Consider the following 22,620-nt stretch of genomic DNA (forward strand, 5'->3'; position numbering starts at 1 on the left):
CAGATCCCCTGGAACTGGAGATATCCTTGGCTGTGAACTGCCATGTGGGTGCTGGGAACTGCAAGAGTGATAAAATCACTGAACCATCTTTCCTGGCCAGGCTTTTTCAGACCCAGGGGATAAAACCAGACTTGCTGAACCTAGCGGACAATGAGGACTGCTGAGAATTCAAGAACAATGGCCCTGGGTTTTGATCTGACTGCACGTACTGGCTTTGTGGGAGCCTAGGCTGTTTGGATGCTCACCTTACTAGACCTGGAAGGAGGTGGGAGGTCCTTGAACTTCCCACAGGGCAGGGAACCCTGACTGCTCTTAGGGCTGATGAGGGAGGGGGAGTTTTTTGGGGGAGGGGGAGGGAAATGGGAGGTGGGGGCGGGGAGGAGGCAGAAATCTTTAATAAATAAATAAATAAAAATTAAAAAAAAAAGAAGAAAGCAGGCTGAACAAGCCATGATTAACAAAAAAGCAACAATCCTCCCTAGTCTCTGCATCAGCTCCTGTCTCCTGGTCCAAACCTAATTTGAGTTCCTGTCTTTGTTTCCTTCAGTGGACTGTGGCTCAGGATATGTAAGCCAAAAACCCTTTTCTCTCCAACTTGCTTCTGGTCATGGTCTTTTACCACTGTGTTAGAAATCCTAACTAAGATACCGGGTGTGAATGAACAAATTTTATTCCCAGGAATACTTTGCTGTAGTTCTGGAGGGAAGAACGAGATGGTAGGAAACTATAAGAATGCATTTTTGGTTACACAGCTGTGTTAGTCAGCATTTTCATCATGGTGATGAAACACCTTCAGAACGAGGTAACTGGGGAGAGATTTATCTTGGCTCACTGTTCCAGACCATCAAGGTGTGTATATGTTGTTATTTGAATTAGAATGTCTCCCATAGGCTCATATATTTGAATGCTTAGTCACCAGGGAGTGGCACTACTTGAGAAGGACTAGGAGATGTGGCCTTGTTGGAGGAAGTGTGTCACTGGGGGTGGACTTTGAAGTTTCAAAAGCCTAAACCAAGCCCAGTGTCTCTGTCTTCCTGTTGCCTGTGGATCTAGATGTAGAGCTCCCAGCTACTTCTCTGCATCATGTCTGCCTGTATGCTACCATGCTCCCTTTTATGCTGATAATAGACTAAACCTCTGAACTGTAAGCAAGGCCCCACTTAAATGGTTTCTTTTATAAGAGTTGCCTTGATCATGGTGTCTCGTCACCATAGCAATAGAACAGTGACAAAGACAATACAGCAAATCAGAACCACTCAAATCATGGCAGCCAGAAAACGGAGAGGGAATACCTATGCTTGTTGGCTTCCAGCTTTTCTCCCTCTTTATTCCCTTTGGGTCCTATTGTATGGCTGGTGTTGTCCACATTAAGGATGAATTATCCCCATTTAATTCATCTCTGGAAACACATGAGTAGATGCAGCCAGTAGGGATGTTATACTAGACTCCTGAATGTCTCTCGGTTCAACGGAATTGACAATCAAATGAACATTTAAAAAAATGTAAATACCATGATTACAAGATATAATGAAGACAAGCTGGAACTAAGTTGGAAGATTGCCGAAAGATCCCTATCCTGCTACTAGTATTCATAATGCTGAAAGTTGCTAAATTGGCTGCTGGAGGAGAAACAGCATTAGTAGTCTTACCTGTGAACCTGCCAACTACAATGGCAGACTGCTAGGACTGTGCCCACTGGAGCAATAGTGGCACACCTGCCACGGGGGGTAACCAAGAGCACCTCAAGGTCTGCTCTTCAGGAGGGATCTTAGGTCTGATATTATAAACCTGAATTTTACAAAAGGAATGGGTGAGGAGATCACAAGTCATTGATGAGAAACTTATTGGTGGATAGTTAAATTAACATGGAATCAAACTGCCCTCTGAACATCTATGCTTTATAACCATAGACAAATGCTAATCTTAATACGTAAGAGTCTCTTTACAAAAAATGATGGGGGAATTTGGAAACTTTTGGCTGTTCATGCCAAGAAAACAGAAGAGTTGAACACTCAGTCCTGAGCAGGACATTTCTACTACTCCAATTAAGGCCCAAGGAATGTGACAGAAGAAGGGTCAGAAGGAATATATGAGCCAGAAGATAAGGATAAATGCTGTGGAGTTGACTTCTGAGCATGTCACAGCCATGGTGATTATGATTTCACAGCAGCTGGGATCGCCTGAATTGGGTCATACACGACTGTGCCCTTGTCAACTCTAGTCGTGGGTGGGAAGGGTCTCAGGGCCCTCTTCCTCCCTGCTGATAAACTCTATACCCTTTGGTGAAGCCACAGGGCTCTACTGGATAATTTCTAAGACATAGTCATACAGAGGGCTCTGGCTAAACCCAGGAGGCTACAAAACAACAACAACAAGAACAACAATAACATGTTGCTTTAATTGGCTGTCTGTTGGTATGATAAAATACTGAGCAAAACAACTTGGTAAGAAAGATGCTTATTTAACCTTAGAGGCTACAGTCCATCATGGAGGGAAGCCAGAGCAGGAACGCAAGGCTGAATGACCTGCTGGAGCAGAAATCATGGTGTTTAGAATGCTATTTACTGGATTGCTTCCAGGCTCATTTTCAGCTACCTTTCTTATATACCCAGTTCACACGCCCAGGGGTGGCACTGCCCACAGTGGGCTGGGCCTCCTACATCAATTGGCAATAAGAAAAATGCCCCATAGACAAGATGCAGGAAATTCCTCTGTTGAGGTTCCCTCTTCCCAGGTGTGTAAAGCTGACAAGCTACGTCACCAAGGTAGAGAGTATGACGTCCTTGAGTGCACAGATTAGCACTCAGGAAATGAGGAAGGTCAATTGCATAGACTTATCTGTTCAAACAAAGGATTGTCTACCTGTTTTCCACCCGGAAAGCTGGGAATGGATTTAGTTTATAACCTGGTGATCTTTTGCTGTCTGTTGGACCAGGCTTCACTTGATTCCTCAAGACTATTATGTTTGTTATTATTATATTACCTATAATATAATTTTTGTTTTTATATATTATGCTTGTTATTACACTATTATCCCAGACTCTTCCTCCCTAGATCTTGAGCATTGTTTCACAGTCTGTAAAACCCGCCCTTATGGGAGATGCCATGTGGTGCTTTACAGCAGCCTAGGTAACGTCTATGCCATCTTAGGGCCAGGCCAATCCCGACCCCACGGGCATTACAGTCATTCTCCTTAGACTTTTGTCTTGAATATTATTGCTGAGTCAACAGAACCAAGCTTTATGGAAGAGGCCATGTGTACTTTGTGAAGAGTTTCAATACACACACGTCTTAAGCTTGGTTGTGCACACAAGGCTGAGTTAATTGTTATCAGGAAACTTATATCCCCAAACTGTGCTGTGCTTCAGTACTGAAATAAACTGCCTTGTGTCAGAGTCTAGAAGTTTGAGCCAGCTAACTAAGTTGTTCTGAACCATATTTTCTTCTTATTTCACAAAGATCAACATTCTTCTGACCCTTGTGGCTGCAGGGATGCCAACATCCATGAATGGGAAAGGGACCTGTAAGGGGAGGGCATACAGTGGAGGGAGGGAGATGAGAGAGAGTGTGGGCTTGAGAATAATCAGAAAACATCGCTTGTATAAAATCATCAAATAGTAAATTTCATTAATAAAAATATAAAATATACTGTTATTATTATCTGTGTATTGATTTTGTATGTAGAAAGGGTGTGGAAAGATAGTTGGACCTTTATACAGTGATAGGCTTTGTTTGCAATATAATCATCAAACACTGATTATTAACAGCTTTCTTGAGCTATAATTCACATAGAGAATGCACATGTTTACATTTTAATGTTTCAGGATGCTCACAAATCTGTCTCTTTATTGTTTTAGAACATTTTGTCACCTCATTTCATTTCATGCCTGTTTGCAGTCACTGTCCTGACTCTCTCTTCCAGGCAACCATTGATGTAACTGCGTTGCTGGCACTCCACAGTGGGTGTGGCCTTTTGCATCCAAGCTACTGTCTCTCTGCACAGTTCTGGGGAATTGCCACGGTAACCTATTTCAACACTCCATTCTTTCACGTGGCTGACAAGGTTCTTGTTCATGGAGAGACCTTATCTTCTCTATTCACTCACTGATGGAGGAACATTTGGCTTGTCCCTGCAGTTTGGTAGCTATGAATAATGATGCCTTTGGATAATAACTTTGGCATCTGAATATTGATTTCTGTAATTTCAAGGGAAATCAGTAAAGATGTTTAGAACATTCCTGAAAACCTCAGGAAAGACAGGCATTTTGTAAAAAGGATATTAGTCCTCTATAGAGTCTAAAAAGGACAAAAAGCAAAGAAATCTGCTCTTCAAATACCGCACACTGTAGCCGCCATAGGTGTCTGTGCAATCCACCATTGCGTTTCTTTTCTGGAAATTTTGATGAGTAAAAATGGGTAGAATCTATAAGAGCCAGGCTTTTTCTTAGGCCACAGACAAGGGAGATTTATATTTTTTTTGAGTCTTTTGGGATTTTACAAGCTCCTGCCTCCAATCCGGAAGGATTTCCTGCAATAAAGGGGGCTGGTTGGGGGAAACAGCTGTGTGTGTATTCTAGGGGGCAGCTGCAGCTGATTTTATCTGAAGCAATTTGGGATCAGTGTTTCCAGGTATCTGGACTCCTTTAAAAGATAAAACAAGGGCCAGGCGGATAAATCCAGACTAGCTGAACATAGAGGACAATGAGGAATACTGAGAACTCAGGAACAATCGCAGTGGGTTTTTGATCCTACTGCACGTACTGGCTTTGGGGGAGCCTAGGCAGTTTGGATGCTCACCTTTGGAGACCTGGATAGAGGTGGGCGGTCCTTGGGCTTCCCACAGGTCAGGGAACCCTGATTGCTCTTCGAGCAGATGAGGGAGGGTGACTTGATCGGGGGGAGGGGGAGGGAAATGGGAGGCGGATGAGGGGGGGAGACAGAAATCCTTAATAAATAAATAAATAAAAAATAAAAACCAGTAAGGAAATAAAAAAAAATAAAAGATAAAACAATAGGTTTTCATGTCGATTAAAAAAATCGCCAGCACAAGATCGGCACATGACTAAGCCAGTCAACAGTCCAGCATAGAGGGAAGCCTCAGGAGCTCCCACGCTGAGCTGGGAGGTTATTGACAATTGAGAGCTGGGGAAAAGAGAGTCAGTTTTCTTTAGTTTGCTTTTCTATTCAATGATTTCTGCTTGATTTTCTATTTTATTGAGGTTTTAGGTCTCAAATCCAGGGCTCTGCTCATAGTCGGCAAATCCGTTGTCACTGAACGCATCCCCAGTCCTTCTGTTTGACTTGTGAATTTGTTTCAGGCTCTTCAAGTTTTATTTTATTTTATCGTCATTGTTTTTAGGGTCCTGCATTATTTCTGTATTGCCTCTATTTGTTGATCCATTCTTTTAGACACCTGTGTCCACATCTCCATCCTTTCCTCATTTTGTCAGGTGAAGTCGCATTTTCACGCCAGCTCTTTGTGCGTATCGCTGGGCAGCACCATTAATGAACGGAAATGCTAGGTGTTTATTCCAGCCTTTGTAATCTGGCTTTATGCTTGTCCTTGCAGGCTTTTTTTTTGCATTTTCTCTGAGTCTCTAGTTACTTTTGCATTTTCAGCACTAGATGGCAGGCTAAGGCCAGGGTAGCCACATGCTGGTGTGTGCCACTGGATCAGAAATGGATACAAGCCTAGAGAGATCTGCAAACTTCAGCTGCTGTGTTGTTCATCAAGTGTGAGTCCCAAGAAGGTTATTTTCACACTACAATCCTCTCTGGATTATAGGAATCATCTCATTTATAGTCTGTGCTGAGAAGCAAGTCATTCCCCTGGCGCTAGGGGGACTAATCGTAGATAAGGCTCGACTATATGCAACACCTATGGCCACAAACACCACAAAGGCTGCACTGAATCTGGCCCACTGAGACCACTACAGGTCTAGATAAGACCAGTGTACACACTGGCATGAACTGTATGCTGCTGAGGTAGACCCACGGCCCAGGTTCACTGTAACCAGCTGCAGGTGACAATGGCCAGAATGGAAATGTGGTAGTAGACATGTCTCCTCTTGGCTTGACTGTGGCACTGTTTGCATGGACCCTAACCTGGGTGTGGAAGTCATTAGGATCACCCCAGTGTTAGGCTTCACCACCCAGCCTCGAGTCTCAAGGCAAAGTCTTGTGATTACTCTGCTAGCCTACTCTAGAAAACGAAACCTCAAACTCTGGTGAGTTGGGAGAGAATGATGAAGGCAGTGTCTTGGCCATATAGACTGATTCTAAGTGGGACATACCACTCAGGAAGTTGCTTGAATTTCTTTATTATCATTTCCATAGTAATATAAAATACACAAGTAATGTCATTAGCAAAACAGTGAGAAATTCCAATGAAAATGATGTATTATATGCTGACACTTATGAATAATGTTTTCTGATAGTAAACATCAAGTCCTTTGCACTGGCCTAAAGTTAGATATTATACTTGTTCTTGTTTCGTCTTCTACCTGGAGTCTGTGCCTCTCCCCAGTACCCTCCACAGAGCCCCCTTCACATCCTTGTTCCTCAGGGTATAAATCAGTGGGTTGAGCATGGGGGTGACTACCGTATAAAAAAGAGCAACAAACTTCCCCTCACCCTCAGAATACTTGTGGACAGGTTGGAGGTAAGTGGAGATGGCTGAGCCATAAAACAGCGTAACCACAATGAGGTGAGATGCACACGTCCCAAAAGCCTTTCTGCGACCAGCCATTGACTTGATGTTCAGCACTGCCCTGGCAATGTGGGCATAGGAGCCCAGAATTAGCACTAAGGGACAGACTAAGATAATGACCCGGGCCACAAACAGATTGGCCTCTGTTCCTCCTGTGTCCTCACAGGCCAACTTGAGGAGAACAGGCAGCTCACAGAAGAAGTGGTTCAGCTGGTATCCACAGAGCGGCATGGCCATCACAAGGCTTGTCTGGATTAGAGAGTTCACGAGTCCTCCCACCCAGGAGAATATAACCAACGCCCTGCAGAGAAGGGGATGCATAACTGTTGAGTAGTGGAGTGGGCGACACACGGTGGCATAGCGGTCGATAGCCATTGCCACCAAAAGCACACACTCAGTTCCTCCCAGTGAGAGCCCTATGAGGAGCTGGGCCACACACCTTGCAAAGCTGATGGTCCTGTCGAGTCCAGAGAGGTTGACCAGCAGCTGGGGCACAGTGCTGGCGGTGTAGCAGAGGTCCAGGAAGGAGAGGTGGCAGAGGAAGTAGTACATGGGTGTGTGTAGGCGAACGTCCAGTCGTGACAGAATGATGATCACGGTGTTGCCGAAGAGAGTCAGAGAGTAGAGAACAGAGATGAAGGCAAAAAAGACAGGTTCTAGGTGCGGCCAGTCTGAGAAGCCCAGCAGCAGGAAGCCCTCTTCTGAACTGGTGTTCGGGCTTTCCATGGTCTCCCACCTACACAAATAGAACACAACTGAATTCTTCCTAGAGAGAACATGAATTAATTATTCCTAAAGGCATCAAAATCACATATTTTGAGTTGCACTCTGTTTAGTTCTGTTGAGTTTTTGATCCCCCCCGCTCCCTTCCATGTAAGTCTCTTGTTCTCTTTAAAATCTATATCCTTTTTTCCTTTAATTGTTGTTACTTCTTTCTCCGTGTGTGTGTGTCTGTGCGCGCGTGTGTGCGTGTGTGTACATTCAACTCTTCTTTAGCATATAGACCATTGATTGATAGTGGTATGGTCTCCGATTACACCTAATTCTTGTTGCTTGTTTGTTTTATGACTTTTGCGAAGACACTCAGTCCTCTGGTCAGTCCGTTGGATACGATTCTTCCTTTTCTGAAAGTAGAGACAAGGTATTGCCTTCCTTTTGGAATTGACATCAGGATCCAAAAGCAGTCATGTGGAAGCTGTATTAAAAGTCCCAAGTGTGTGAGTTCCGTGCTGTTCTGGATCCTTCCTTCCTTTTCTAGTCTCTGAGACAGACTGCTTCAGCAGATTGAGATGAAGACCTAACCTGTCTGAGTTTGTGGCTCTGACCTCTGAGTCCTTACTTTCTGTCTCTTGCTTGATAAATTTGGTCAGTGACTGGATTCTTGGAGCCTTGAGCTGCTTCTGTCTGTCACAAAGAGGTAAACACAGTAGGAAAGCTTCTTGGGAAGGAATATGATCACAAGTCTATTGCTTTTTATGACTCTCAATCACTTCCTGCTCTTGCAACTAATTTATTTTTTATATTTTTGTCACAAGAGTTCTTTTGAATCTCTGTTCCCATCTATGATCTGCCCTCGTTGGAAATAGTAAGCACAGTGTGAAAATGAATATTAATGTCTTCTTTTATGTCATAAGAGGTGATAACTTAATATGTCTTTTCATGACACATGGGTCTTAAATACATTTTCTTGTATGAAACATCGAACATTCTACAATCTGAGAATTATTTTAACTTTGCAAAAAAATCTTTATGCATGTGAGTGTTTTTCCTGCACATCGGACTGTGCACCATGCGCATACCTGGTGCCCGCAGAGGGCAGGAGAAGGTGTCAGATCCCCTGGAACTGGAGATATCCTTGGCTGTGAACTGCCATGTGGGTGCTGGGAACTGCAAGAGTGATAAAATCACTGAACCATCTTTTCTCCCCAATAATTTTTTATAAGAAGCCTGAAAATGAACTATGAGTACATTCAAATAAGCTAAGGAAACATGGCAAGCATTAAAATACTGCTTCTCTTTGGAGATTCTTCAACTAAAACCTAAACAAAATTACAAGACTTTAGATTTTTGGCGTAGGAATCTTTGATTTCTTTGATTAAAGTTGTTCTTAGGTATTCTGTGTATTTTATTGCTATCATCAATTGAATACTTGTCTCTTGGTTGTCTTTGGAAGCATAATTTATTTTTCTGTGGTGTTTGTATCTCACAGCTTAGATAGAGTCTCTTATTATTTCTATGAGATTTAGAAATTGCTTTGAGCTTCTAGCATGCTGTGTTTGGAGGGCCATGCCATTCGCAAACAGTTTTTTTTACTTCATCCTGTTTAAATTTGTCATCTTTTATTTCTCTGTCTTGGGGAAACTGGATCTACTCATGCAGAGAGATCAGAATAGACCTCTCTCCCACCTCATATACAAATAGCAACTGAAAGTGGGTTATAGTTTTTTTTTAATGACACCCCAAAGGTCACAGTGAGTAGAAGAAACTGTGGGCTGCATCCTGAAGCTGATTTTGGCGAAGATTGTTTTTTGGCTTCCAAACACACTTGAAATGGAGACAGTGGAAGCCCAGTGTAGCCTGCAAGCTCGGGGTGGTTACAATGTCTCCATGTAGATTCTGCTATGACAGCAAGTGTGCTGCTAAGAGGATACTGAACATGGGAAAGACTGTGGGGTGGAGGCTACGTGGGAAGCCTCTGATACTGTCACTATGAGTTAAGTTGCTCACAATCACATCTATTAAACAATTCTACGAATAATAACTATTTGGGAAAAAGAACTAATAAATGCTTTCATTGAAAAGTGAAGTTTTAGATAATTTGTTTCTAGGAAACTTGCCTTGAAAGAAATGGTAGAGATGTTCTTTGAGAGGAGTGATGTGATATAAAGGGCCAACTTGAACCTAAATAAGAAAGGAAGACCATTATAAAAGGAGTCAGCATAGGCAAATGCTTTCTTAGTCTTGCTTGATCTAACAAAAATAATCATAACAATAATGCATCATCTGAGCACGATGAATGCCAATACAAGATGAAAAGCCTGAAAATGTAATATATCTTAAAAATTTATTTTATTTTTATTAATTATTATCTATTTTAGCATTTCTTTTTTCTCATGGTTATTTATGTTTGTGTCTGTGTGTCTCTATGCACACGGATGTCCACAAAAGCCAGAAGAGAGTGCTGGATCCCATGAAACCTGATTATAGGTGACTGTGAGCTGGGAATTGAACTCTGGTCCTTTGGAAGAGCAGCAATCACTCTTTTTATATATTTTATTTTTTATATTATTTTTAAATTTATTTTTCTCTCATGCAATATATCCCAACTGCGGTTTCCTCTCTCTCTACTCCTCCCGGTTCTCCTGTCCCTGTCATCTCCCTTCTCCTCCAGAGCCATCCTCCTCCCTCCATTTCCCTTCCGAAAAGAGCAGGCTTCTCAGGGATATCAACTGAACACAGCACAACAAGATGCAGTAGGACTAGACACAAACCCTCCTATCAAGGCTGGATGAAGCATGTCAGTAGAAGGAAGAGGGTCCCAAGGCTTAACTGTTGAGCTTTTTTCTCCAACTCCATAATGTAAGATATATGTCCTCTTAGAAGAATATAGTTATGTAAAGGTAGAGGACCAAACAAATGCATGTGCCAACTCTAGAGTAATATCTTTTTTTCTTTCTTTTTTTTTTTGAGACAGGGTTTCTCTGCATAACAACCCTAGCTCTTCTGTAACTAGCTTTGTAGACCAGGCTGGCCTAAAATTCAAAGAGATCTTCCTGCCTCTGCCTCCCAAATTCTGGGATTAAAGGTGTGCACTACCACCACCCAAATAGAGTAATATCTTAAATAATTTTAAAAAAGTAGCAAGATTGAAAAACTAATTTACAAAAAGATGAAAAACCAAGACCTGTAAAGTGATTTTTGATAAAACACAGAGATACACTAGGGTGGAAATTTGTGTTTTAATGTTTTCTTTATTTTCATTTTCTCTTATATTTTTCTAAGATAGGGTCTTGTTATACACCAAGCCTTCAACTCTAGGTCCTCCTACCTTAGCCTCCCAAGTGCTAGGCTTGTGGGGTCATATTATCATGTCAAGATAAAACTGATATTTATTGAAATTGAGATTATAGGAATGTAAGTGCACAGCAAGCAAAAAGTTAAAACTTTTTTTGAGAGAGCTTTGTTTTATATTTACCATGGATATTTTTTGCTGGACTAATTTTTGCCTCACGTTGTCATGTTTACTAAGAGAAAATCATCAATGAAACTGTTAATGCATAATTAATTATTTCAAAAAGATATTCTTGACACTCATAAAAACATGATAAAGTATGGATTATAAACACAAAGCATATGTATATTCAGGTTAACCAATGTATCGAAGCTGTTTTGATTTGGATAGTCTCCATTGACAAATGAAAGATTTTTTAAGTTCATGGATAGTTCCTTACAGATGAATTCTATCATTGTTTTTACTACCACGTTTTGAAAGTTTACTTCTGTGAGTTTTCATTTTCTTAGCTATAAAGCCAAACAATAATTGGAGAGGTTTTTGATTGACATTAAAGGTTCTCACCATACTCCTGTAGATAGCACAACACTGTAGTCCCAGTAATTTGAAGGCCGAGGCAGACAAATCCTTAGGGAGCCATGAAGCCTTGAAGTAGGTTTGGTCTTGCTTAGTGGGACAAAGACATTGCCCTTCCTCCCCAGGATCTAGTCTTTTACTCAGGAATATGGTGTGCAAAGCCACAGTCCCAAATTGTACAACCTCAAGGCCAAGGTGTTGTCTTTCTTTGTCCTATCATAGAGACTCTTTTTTTTCTGCCTACCCAAGCCTTTGACCCTTGTGTGCCTGCTTGTAAGTCCCTTGCTTGGTGGATGAGTGCTGGTGTCTAAGCCCCAGTGCTCTACCGACAATTTGCCCATCTACAGAATCATAAAACCCACAACTATCATAAATGATACATTAAACCTACCCAAGATGGAGGCTCATAAATCCTGTATTTAGCACAGCTCTTCCACTCTTGCAATGCACCTGTGTCTGTCACTCAGGTCATTTGCTCCAGCTGTGGTTCCTTGATAACCGCTCCCCCCTAATTGACATTTTCCTCCACTCTTCCTTGCTGCAACAGCTAAGTTCTCACTCATTGCCATATTTGGAATTCATGGAGAGTCCCCATGAGATACATTTTTCATTAGTGTGTGTGTGTGTGTGTGTGTGTGAGAGAGAGAGAGAGAGAGAGAGAGAGAGAGAGAGAGAGAGAGAGAGAGAATCAAACAGACAGACAGACAGACAGACAGAGACACACATACACAGTATCATGGCAGCCTTGTGGAGGTCAGAGGGTACCTTGGGTGTCAGTTCTACCTTGTTTGAGACAGGGACTCTTGTTCATGGCTGTATGTGCCAGACTTGCTGGCCTGTGAGTTTCCCAGGATTCTCCTCAATCCACTTCCTTTCTCACTGCGGCAGTACTGTGATTACAGATGTGTGGATGTGTGCTGTTTCACGTCTATCCTTTACATGGGTAAGAGGGTCTGAATGCAGTTCTTTTTAAAACAAAGCATGTGCCCACTGAGCCATCTCGTCAACCCCAACAATTTCACTCTGGAAGAGCAATTAGAGCTCCTTTCTCACATGAACACTAGGTCTCTGGTATGTAGTATATGGTATACTAGACATATATCTTGTATTCCAGTTGAGTTTTGACCATATAGAAAACATACAGATAAATACAGACCTCCTTCCAACTGGCTGCCCTCTCAATACTGAGGAAGATAAGTACACTATGGGACTTCACTGAGTACCATGCTTCTTTACTGACAGTAGCTACTTGGAAGTGTCCATTTCCTTTCATCATGATGAAATCTTTTATAAAGGCATGGAATTAAGTTGGGTTGGCATACTGGATTCTCAAAGGCTCACATTCTCTTTCCAGTTACCAGATATTCACAAATTTAGAAAGCTAAGGGAAGCATAGGACTCCATAGTCTTCACTGGCTAAACACACAGATTCAGAGGGTGATAGAATTGATCAGACATCTTTAAACATCCTAATGAGGCTTTAGACTGGAAAGCAGATTACACAGAAATATGCTGGTTTGAATCTGTGTTCAGACACCTGCCTTAGGTTATAGATAAGGACTCTGTTTACTCCCCTAAAGGTTTGGGTTAAAGGTAAGGACCTTGCTTTAGTGCCCTCAGCCAGGGTGTCAGGTTTACCGGAAGGATGCTTGTGACTGACCAAGAAGAAAACCTGGAAAAGAAATGATGGGTTCTAGAAGTAGACTTCCCGGAGAGGGCCATGCCCCTGACACTCAGATCTTCACACTCGTTGGGAGGTGACCTTCATCTGTAAATGGACATCTGTATTAGATGAAGGCTGTCCTAGCTGTAACTCTGCCCCATCTTTACTCTCCCAATAGTAACATGTTAAAAATGAACGCCTCCCCGAGTTCCTTGGTGCACAGCATTTTGAGATTTCCATATTTAGTTTAATTGTAAAAATCAGCTTTGACCTGTTCATCTATGTGTATGTGTGCCTCTATGCCTATGAATGACCCTTATAAATAATAAGCTTTTGATCAGTAAGCATGCTTAGATTTATTTCTGCCAGTGTTTAGAACTAAATCCTTTCGTTGAGGGCATTAGTCGGACCATCTAATGTCAGGTTCATATTCAAGTTGCACAATTAATTTTCTCAACAGAAGAGGAGAGTCTTTGTTTGGCCAGGTATTGTTAAATTTGAACCTAGTTTCAGTTGCTTCCATATGGCTCCGGTATGAGGGCTGGGGCATTAATGATGCTATCAAGACCAATTAGGCACTAAAACAGAAGCATCTTCCTATCCGTTCTCTGGACCACTTTGCTCTTGTACGGACTCAGATATACTCTGATCTGGATCCAGTGTCTTTCATACTGGAGGCCACATCACAGTATACTATTCCTTCTGCTTAAGGCATTCTGAAAGACCCCTCTATCAAATCTATCTTATCCTAAAAGAGCACATTCCAAAATTTCAATACACGTCCCCCAAATCAGAGATGGACCAGAGTCTGTGTAGCTGACATTCAGAGTGAATTCATAACGTATTGCTTTCTCTGTGACTCTGCACAAACAACATGGTCCCCATCTGTGATGCATTCCCTCTGAGTATACCCCCTCCTGAGAAATTCTTAGTTTTTTATGATTGATCTGATTACACCTCTGTTCTTTTCCTACCAACCTTGATTCCAACTATTTACTACAATGAAGAACCTTGATTTCAAGTCCACCTTTGCTGTCTATCTTGAAAAAAATTTCCATTATTTTAGCAGTTGAAGACAAAAAGAAGCAAGTGAGATTTTTTTTTTGACATGTCACATGGGGAGTAGGTACAGGGTTTATATGTGATAGAAGAAATAGAAAATTTATTTGAGTAAATTATTTTTGCATGAATTTAACATTTCTTTGCCCTAAAACTGGAGCCCCAACACAGTGGAGCCCACTGCTGATTTCTCAGTACAATATTTGTTTTCTAATTCTTTTTTTTTTTTTTATTACCATGAACCTAACCATCTCAAGCTTTCAGCACTTACCTGGAGTCCAGGGTCAAAAAACTCCCACTTTTGCCTTCTTCAAATATAATGGGTTTGAAAGACAAATGAGACCCACTGGAGACTTGAGAAAACTTGTGATGTCTGAAGGGTACTTTGCTCCTTGGTCCTAATTCATCTGTGGTGGGAAAGACTCAGGTCAGAGCTCAAGTCCTTGAGAAGTCAACATAGCACACACAGCAGAGAATGCTGAGGGGCCTAACCCGGGAGGTAGCAGCTTCCTCCTCGATAACCTCCTGTATGCTCACTCCAACCAGCCGAGGTCAGGGCAGAGCTGGCACACCAGGTCTCCTGCTGATCTGAACTGAGGTTGCACATGTCGGTTATGCCCTGAGGACACTGAGAAGCGTTCTCATTTTCATGTCCTGTCACTGTAGGCTTGAACCCAGGGTCTGGTCAAGGCTAGGCGAGTACTCAACCACTGAGTTGTATCCCCAGTCCCACAAATGCATTATTTAAAAGCAGCGGAGAGTGAGTTGCTTACAAAGGGCAGGCAGCCTTGGAGACCGAAGGCCCCACTGTGGCAATTATAATGAACTTAGCGGGCTCTCCAAGACCCGCCTTGCAGCAGCTTTCACTACTCCCTGTTTGCCTAGTTCTGTCAAACCGAAGTAACCTATTGTGTATTCTCAGGACAACTCCTTACTTGCTCATGTGATTCTGCATCCCTAGATTCCTTCTGCTTCTCCACTTTGACTCCAGTCCTATCAACCTCTTGCTAGTAGACTAAATTCCACGTCTCACTTGAAGCCAGCCATGTTCACCATGCCACAGCTCTCTTCCTTCTCTGGAGCAGTCACACAATGCTTAGGTGTTTCCATACAGCTGCTCCATTGATCCAGCTGCAACTTGATTCCCTTTTGTAGAGTATGATGCTTTCATTTTTTCTGTTATAATATGTAATGGGTCCGTGCTTATTATTTTATGCTCCCTTTTTATTTTCAACGTATTTAAAAATTCACATATTCAATAAAAATGCATGGGCAAAGACAAGCTTCTTCTTACAGTATGGGGGAAGTTAATGTGCATGACCCCCGTATGCACTTGAGGAATTTGTAATATGCGTTAAGGAAGAAAAATCTTTGCTAATACATTAATAGCTTTGTGACCCTACATGACTGAGCCCCAGTTTCCCCATCAGTAAGAGGTTATCATGATCTCTCTCTAGTACCATTGTTTGTGGTTTAATGGCTTATAGTGTATAAGGTGCCTGGTGTATGATAGATATTCACTGAGTGGCTCTTCATAGTGCTAAAATTTATCCAGTATAGAGACATTGTCTTGTACTAATAAGGTCTTCAAAACACACTCTGCTTGAAATAATTTCAATCATTGTGGGAATCGCGTTTCTTCCTTTGCACAAGAAGCATAACACCATCAAAAGAAACATTACTAACACTGAAACACTATCATCTTCATATACAATTAATGCGAATGGTACAAATTATCACATACAAATGAAAGAATGTGATTTAGACCCAATCAATGAACGGGCAATAATAGCTACAACTACATGTTGCTGTACCAGTTATTCTTCCAGGAACCCTGCACCTATCAACCCAGGCAATATTCTTTTTTATTTTTTATTAAAAATTTCTGCCTCTTCCCCACCTACGCCTCCCACTTCCCTCCCCCTCCCCCACTCCCTTCTCCCTCTCTCTTCAGCCCAAAGAGCAGTCAGGGTTCCCTGCCCTGTGGGAAGTCCAAGGTCCTCCCCCCACCACCCAGGTCTAGTAAGGTGAGCATCCAAACAGCCTAGGCTCCCACAAAGCCAGTACATGCAGTAGGATCAAAACCCAGTGCCATTGTCCTTGGCTTCTCAGCAGCCCACATTGTCTGCCATGTTCAGAGAGTCTGGTGTTATCCCATGCTTTTTAGACCCAGTCCAGCTTGCCTTGGTGAGTTCCCAATAGATCAGCCCCATTGTCTCAGTGTGTGGGTGCACCCCTCGCGGTCCTGACTTCCTTGCTCATGTTCTCCCTCCTTCTGCTCCTCATTTGGACCTTGGAAGCTCAGTCCGGTGCTCCAATGTGGGTCTCTGTCTCTATCTCCTTCCATCGCCAGATGAAGGTTCTATGATGATATGCAAGTTATTCATCAGTATGACTATAGGATAGGGCCATTTCAGGCTCCCTCTCCTCAACTGCCCAAGGAACTAGTTGGGGACTTCTCCCTGGACACCTGGGAACCTCTCTAGGGTCAAGTCTCTTGCCAACTCTAAAATTGGCTCCCTTAATTAAGATATATACTTCCCTGCTCTCATATCCACCCTTCCTTTATCCCAACCATCTCATTCCCCCAAGTTCTTCCCATCCTCCCCTTCTCACTTTTCTCTCCCCACATCCCCTTTCCCCCCTCCCCCTCCCCCCAGTTCCCAGTTTTTGTCCGGCAATCTTGTCTACTTACAATATCCAGAGGGATAACTATATGTTTTTCTTTGGGTTCACCTTCTTATTTAGCTTCTCTAGGATCACGAATTATAGGCTCAATGTCCTTTATTTATGGCTAGAAACCAAATATGAGTGAGTACATCCCATGTTCATCTTTTTGGGTGTGGGATACCTCACTCAGGATAGTGTTTTATATTTCCATTCATTTGCATGCAAAATTCAAGATGTCATTGTTTTTTACCCCAGGCAATATTCTTAATAACCTTATTAGTTCCTATTATCATGCCCACTTCATAGAAGTCAGAGCTGGGGCACAGATTACCTAGTGTCGGTTACACAGCTACCCAGTGTCACCCTTCCCTCTACACCTTGGTGTGCTGGCTAGATTTATGTCAACTTGACACAAGCCAGAGTCATCTGAGAGGAGAAACCTCAGTTGAGAAAATGCCTCCTTATGATTGGGCTATAGGCAGGCTTGTAGAGCATTTTCTTAATCAGTAACTGATGGGGGAGGCCCCAGCCCACTGTGGGTGGGACCTCCCTGGTCTGGTGATTCTGGGTTTTATAAGAAACCAGGCTAAGCAAACCATGATGAGCAAAAAAGCAACAATCCTCCCTAGTCTCTGCATCAGCTCCTGTCTCCTGGTCCTAACCTAATTTGAGTTCCTGTCTTTGCTTCCTTCAGTGAACTGTGGTTCAGGATATGTAAGCCAAAAAACCCTTTCCTCTCCAACTTGCTTCTGGTCCTTCTGGTCATTGTCTTTTACCACTGTGTTAGAAATCCTAACTAAGATACCGGGTATGAATGAACAAATTTTATTTACAGGAATACTTTGCTGTAGTTCTGGAGGGAAGAACGGGATGGTAGGAAACTATAAGAATGCATTTTTGGTTACACAGCTATGTTAGTCAGCTTTTTCATCACGGTGACGAAACACCTCCCGAACGAGGTAAGTGGGGAGAGATTTATCTTGGCTCACTATTTCACATCATCATGGTGGGTATATGTGGTGACTTGAATAAGAATGTGTCCCATAGGCTCATATATTTGAATGCTTAGTCACCAGGGAGTGGTACTACTTGAGAAGGCCTTGGAGGTGTGGCCTTGTTGGAGGAAGTTTGTCACTGAGGGTGGACTTTGAAGTTTCAAAAGGCTAAATTAGGCCCAGTGTCTCTGTCTTCCTGTTGCCTGTGGATCTAGATGTAGAGCTCCCAGCTACTTCTCCAGCATCTTGTTGGCCTGTGTGCCGCCATGCTCCCTTCTGTGCTGATAATAGACTAAACCTCTGAACTGTAAGCAAGCCCCCAGTTAAATGGTTTCTTTTATAAGAGTTGCCTTGATCATGGGGTCTCGTCACCATAGCAATATAACAGTGACAAAGACAGTACAGTAGACCAGAACCATTCAAATCATGGCAGCCAGAAAACAGAGAGGGAATACCTATGGTTGTTGGCTTCCAGCTTTTCTCCCTCTTTATTCCCTTTGGGTCCTATAGTATGGCTGGTGTTTTATTTTATTTTATCATTGCTGTTTTTAAGGTCTTGCATTATTTCTGTATTGCCTCTATTTGTTGATCCATTCCTCTAAACACCTGTTTCCACATCTCCATCCAAGCATTTGCTCGATCCTTTCCTCATTTTGTCAGGTGAAGTCGCGTTTTAACGCCAGCTCTTTGTGCGTATCGCTGGGCAGCACCATTAATGAACGGAAATGCTAGGTTTTATTCCAGCCTTTGTAATCTGGCTTTATGCTTGTCCTTGCAGGCTTTTTTTGCATTTTCTCTGGGTCTCTAGTTACTTTTGCATTTTCAGCACTAGATGGCAGGCTAAGGCCAGGCTAGCCACATGCTGGTGTGTTCCACTGGATCAGAAATGGATACAAGCCTAGAGAGATCTGCAAACTTCAGCTGCTGTGTTGTTCATCAAGTGTGAGTCCCAAGAAGGTTATTTTCACACTACAATCCTCTCTGGATTATAGGAACACCGCATTTATAGTCTGTGCTGAGAAGCAAGTCATTCCCCTGGCGCTAGGGGGACTAATTGTAGATAAGGCTCGGCTATATGCAACACCTATGGCCACAAACACCACAAAGGCTGCACTGAATCTGGCCCACTGAGACCACTACAGGTCTAGATAAGACCAGTGTACACACTGGCATGAACTGTATGCTGCTGAGGTAGACCCATGGCCCAGGTTCACTGTAAGCAGCTGCAGGTGACAATGGCCAGAACGGAAATGTGGTAGTAGACATGTCTCCTCTTGGCTTGATTGTGGCACTGTTTGTATGGACCCTAACCTGGGTGTGGAAGTCATTAGGATCACCCCAGTGTTAGGCTTCACCACCCAGCCTCGAGTCTCAAGGCAAAGTCTTGTGATTACTCTGCTAGCCTACTCTAGAAAATGAAACCTCAAACTCTGGTGAGTTGGGATAGCATGATGAAGGCAGTGTCTTGGCCATATAGACTGATTCTAAGTGGGACATACCACTCAGGAAGTTGCTTGAATTTCTTTATTATCATTTCCATAGTAATATAAAATACACAAGTAATGTCATTAGCAAAAAAGTGAGAAATTCCAATGAAAATGATGTATTATATACTGACACTTATGAATAATGTTTTCTGACAGTAAACATCAAATCCTTTGCACTGGCCTAAAGTTAGATATTATACTTGTTCTTGTTTCCTCTTCTACCTGGAGTCTGTGCCTCTCCCCAGCACCCTCCACAAAGCCCCCTTCACATCCTTGTTCCTCAGGGTATAAATCAGAGGGTTGAGCATGGGGGTGACTACCGTATAAAAAAGAGCAACAAACTTCCCCTCACCCTCAGAATACCTGTGGACAGGTTGGAGGTAAGTGGAGATGGCTGAGCCATAAAACAGGGTAACCACAATGAGGTGAGACGCACACGTCCCAAAAGCCTTTCTGCGACCAGCCATTGACTTGATGTTCAGCACTGCCCTGGCAATGTGGGCATAGGAGCCCAGAATTAGCACTAAGGGACAGACTAAGATAATGACCCGGGCCACAAACAGATTGGCCTCTGTTCCTCCTGTGTCCTCACAGGCCAACTTGAGGAGAACAGGCAGCTCGCAGAAGAAGTGGTTTAGCTGGTGTCCACAGAGCGGCATGGCCATCACGAGGCTTGTCTGGATTAGAGAGTTCACGAGTCCTCCCACCCAGGAGAATATAACCAACGCCCTGCAGAGAAGGGGATGCATAATGGTTGTATAGTGGAGTGGGCGACACACGGCGGCATAGCGGTCGATAGCCATTGCCACCAAAAGCACACACTCAATTCCTCCCAGTGAGAGCATTATGAAGAGCTGAGCCACACACCTTGCAAAGCTGATGGTCCTGTCGAGTCCAGAGAGGTTGACCAGCAGCTGGGGCACAGTGCTGGCGGTGTAGCAGAGGTCCAGGAAGGAGAGGTGGCAGAGGAAGTAGTACATGGGTGTGTGTAGGCGAACGTCCAGTCGTGACAGAATGATGATCACGGTGTTGCCGAAGAGAGTCAGAGAGTAGAGAACAGAGATGAAGGCAAAAAAGACAGGTTCTAGGTGCGGCCAGTCTGAGAAGCCCAGCAGCAGGAAGCCCTCTTCTGAACTGGTGTTCGGGCTTTCCATGGTCTCCCACCTACACAAATAGAACACAACTCAATTCTCCCTGGAGAGAACATGAATGGATGCAGTTCATATTGTAATAAAATACATGGTTCATATGAATATCTCAGGAATATAGGAATAGTCTTGGAAGAATTAACAGATCTACAATATATCTCAGTTCGTGGCACAACAATTTAGGCATCCATATAGTTTTATTAATAATTTTTGAAATCACATAATAAAAATAATAAAAATAATATATATATATATATATATATACACTGTAGAAAAGATTAGACTTCTAATTATGAGACATATGTATGCTAGAATCATAATCCAAAATAATTTGACCTTGATAAAACTAAATTCCAATAGTCATCAAAATAGGTAATAGAAGATAAGAATCAGAGAAAATTGAACTTTGATTTAAAATATCAGTTGGACGAGCGTAGAATGAAGCAGGGAAGAAAACTGCAACCCCGAGAGCCATTTACTAAAAAACTAGAAGAGACATAGACATAAAGATGTAATGACCTGATCCTCAGCCAATGTCAGCAGTGCCTTCCCAAGTGCATATAGCTAGCTAAGCTCAAGGTTAAACAGGGCAACACTCCTCTCAGAGGATTGGCCTCTCCAGTTTATGAGACCTGAACATCGTTCACCGCAAGGATTTGTCAGGAGTTCTCTGCTGCACAGGCAGGTAAAGGAGGAAGTCACTCCAGAATGTGATTTTAGGTTCTCTGGAAGCAGGAAGCTTCTGTGAACTGAACCTCGAATCACCGTCCAGAAGAATCAATATTTATTGATTATACACAAAGGTTGCTTGGGGTACAAGTTCCTCATACCAAAGCCTCTTTGATCTACACTATATGTTCTCTGAAGGAAATTATCACAGCCTGCAATCTTAGTCTTTATTGTGTACTGTTTGCAGTACCCAATGATTCAAGACCTACAAATGTGACCTGATAATCTTGTGACCAAGGTCATGAAACACATAGAAAACCCCTTCAGAAAGACAACTCCATAAATCATAGAAAACGATCACTGTTTTCTACTATGATTTCTTCAAGGTCTAGGTACCTTAAACAAATGCTAATACATTCAACTGTTACCCTAGATACAGTGAGAAACAACTGTTGCAATCTAACAGATTATAACCTAGATACAATGACTCTAACAGATTGTAACCCTAGATACAATGTCTCTACTAGATTCCCAGTACATTTATTTAACGAGTCCTTTGCCTTGTTTCTTCACCCACAGACTTTCCTCTGTGTCTCTAGCCCCTATTTTCTTCTTTATGGGAATCTTCCTATTCCCCCACTCCAGCATGCTCCGCGCATCCATCTTTGGCAAAACACAGTTCCATGACTAACTTTGGGTGGATAAGGTGGGTGCCCTGTCTTGTGCAGAACTAGCTTCACTGTCTGTCTAGCACAACATCTGACCTGGAAGAGCACTGAAGGATGAACTCAATGACCTGCAGCAGCATCCTGTGGTACTGCTGGACGGGTCCTTAGAGAGGCAGGCAGCTTTGAAATCTATCCAGTCTTGCTTAGCGGGACAAAGACATTGTCCTGCTTCCCGGGGACCTAGTCTTTTATTCAGGAATATGGTGTGAAAGACACAGACCCGAAGTATGCAACCTCAAGATCAAGGTGTTTTCTTTCTCTGTCTGGTATGCAGAACCCCACCCTCACTGCTTACCTGGAACACCGAGACCAGAGACTCCCTGTGTTTGACACCACTCGCCTTGCGGTTCTTTCACTGCCCTTGACTCTGCTACTTAGGAACCAGTTTCTCTGGCTAGCATGTTTTGCTAATTATTGCCTTAGCTAATTATTGCCTTATAGTATAGATTCTTTTTTTTATTCTTCCTTCTGCTCAGTACTAGGGCCTGACCCTTACCTATATTTGTTAATCATGAAATGAACATCTCCCTGGGAAATATTTTCATCATTGAAGAACAATTGCATCTCTCTGTTTGCACGGATAATAACTAGGCCTCTGGTATGCCCCTTGTATTATTTCTACCCCTTCGTCTCAGAACCCAGGTGAGCTTTGACCCCCACCACACTGCTTCTGGAATTGATCAGCATGGAGTCCTTGAGGGAGCCCAGTGCATGTGGTTGAAATCTCTATGTGTGGGATCACTAGAGTGGATACAGGTCAACTCCTTCCAAACGGTCCACTTCCAGTCACAGAGGAGAGTATTTATGGTGTGTGTATTCATTCATGTGATTCCGTAGTTGCCAGGTGAAGGTAAACAACCGCCCGACTAGTTCATCTTCCTTGTTAGTGAAACTGTCTCACTGT

General features: G+C 42.8%; 2 protein-coding genes across 2 annotated transcripts; both read right to left on the bottom strand.

The window, feature by feature from the left end:
* Positions 1 to 6,499: 6,499 nt before the first annotated feature.
* On the bottom strand, positions 6,500 to 7,435 carry LOC142859461 (olfactory receptor 2Y1-like). The gene has a single exon (XM_075989630.1). The coding sequence runs from the start codon at positions 7,433 to 7,435 to the stop codon at positions 6,500 to 6,502; it is 936 nt and encodes a 311-aa protein (XP_075845745.1).
* Positions 7,436 to 19,389: 11,954 nt separating this feature from the next.
* On the bottom strand, positions 19,390 to 20,325 carry LOC142859462 (olfactory receptor 2Y1-like). Its single transcript, XM_075989631.1, has one exon. It carries the CDS (start codon positions 20,323 to 20,325, stop codon positions 19,390 to 19,392), a length of 936 nt encoding a protein of 311 aa, XP_075845746.1.
* Positions 20,326 to 22,620: the final 2,295 nt, after the last annotated feature.

This window comes from Microtus pennsylvanicus, chromosome 11, assembly GCF_037038515.1.
Source record: "Microtus pennsylvanicus isolate mMicPen1 chromosome 11, mMicPen1.hap1, whole genome shotgun sequence".
Taxonomy (NCBI): domain Eukaryota; kingdom Metazoa; phylum Chordata; class Mammalia; order Rodentia; family Cricetidae; genus Microtus; species Microtus pennsylvanicus.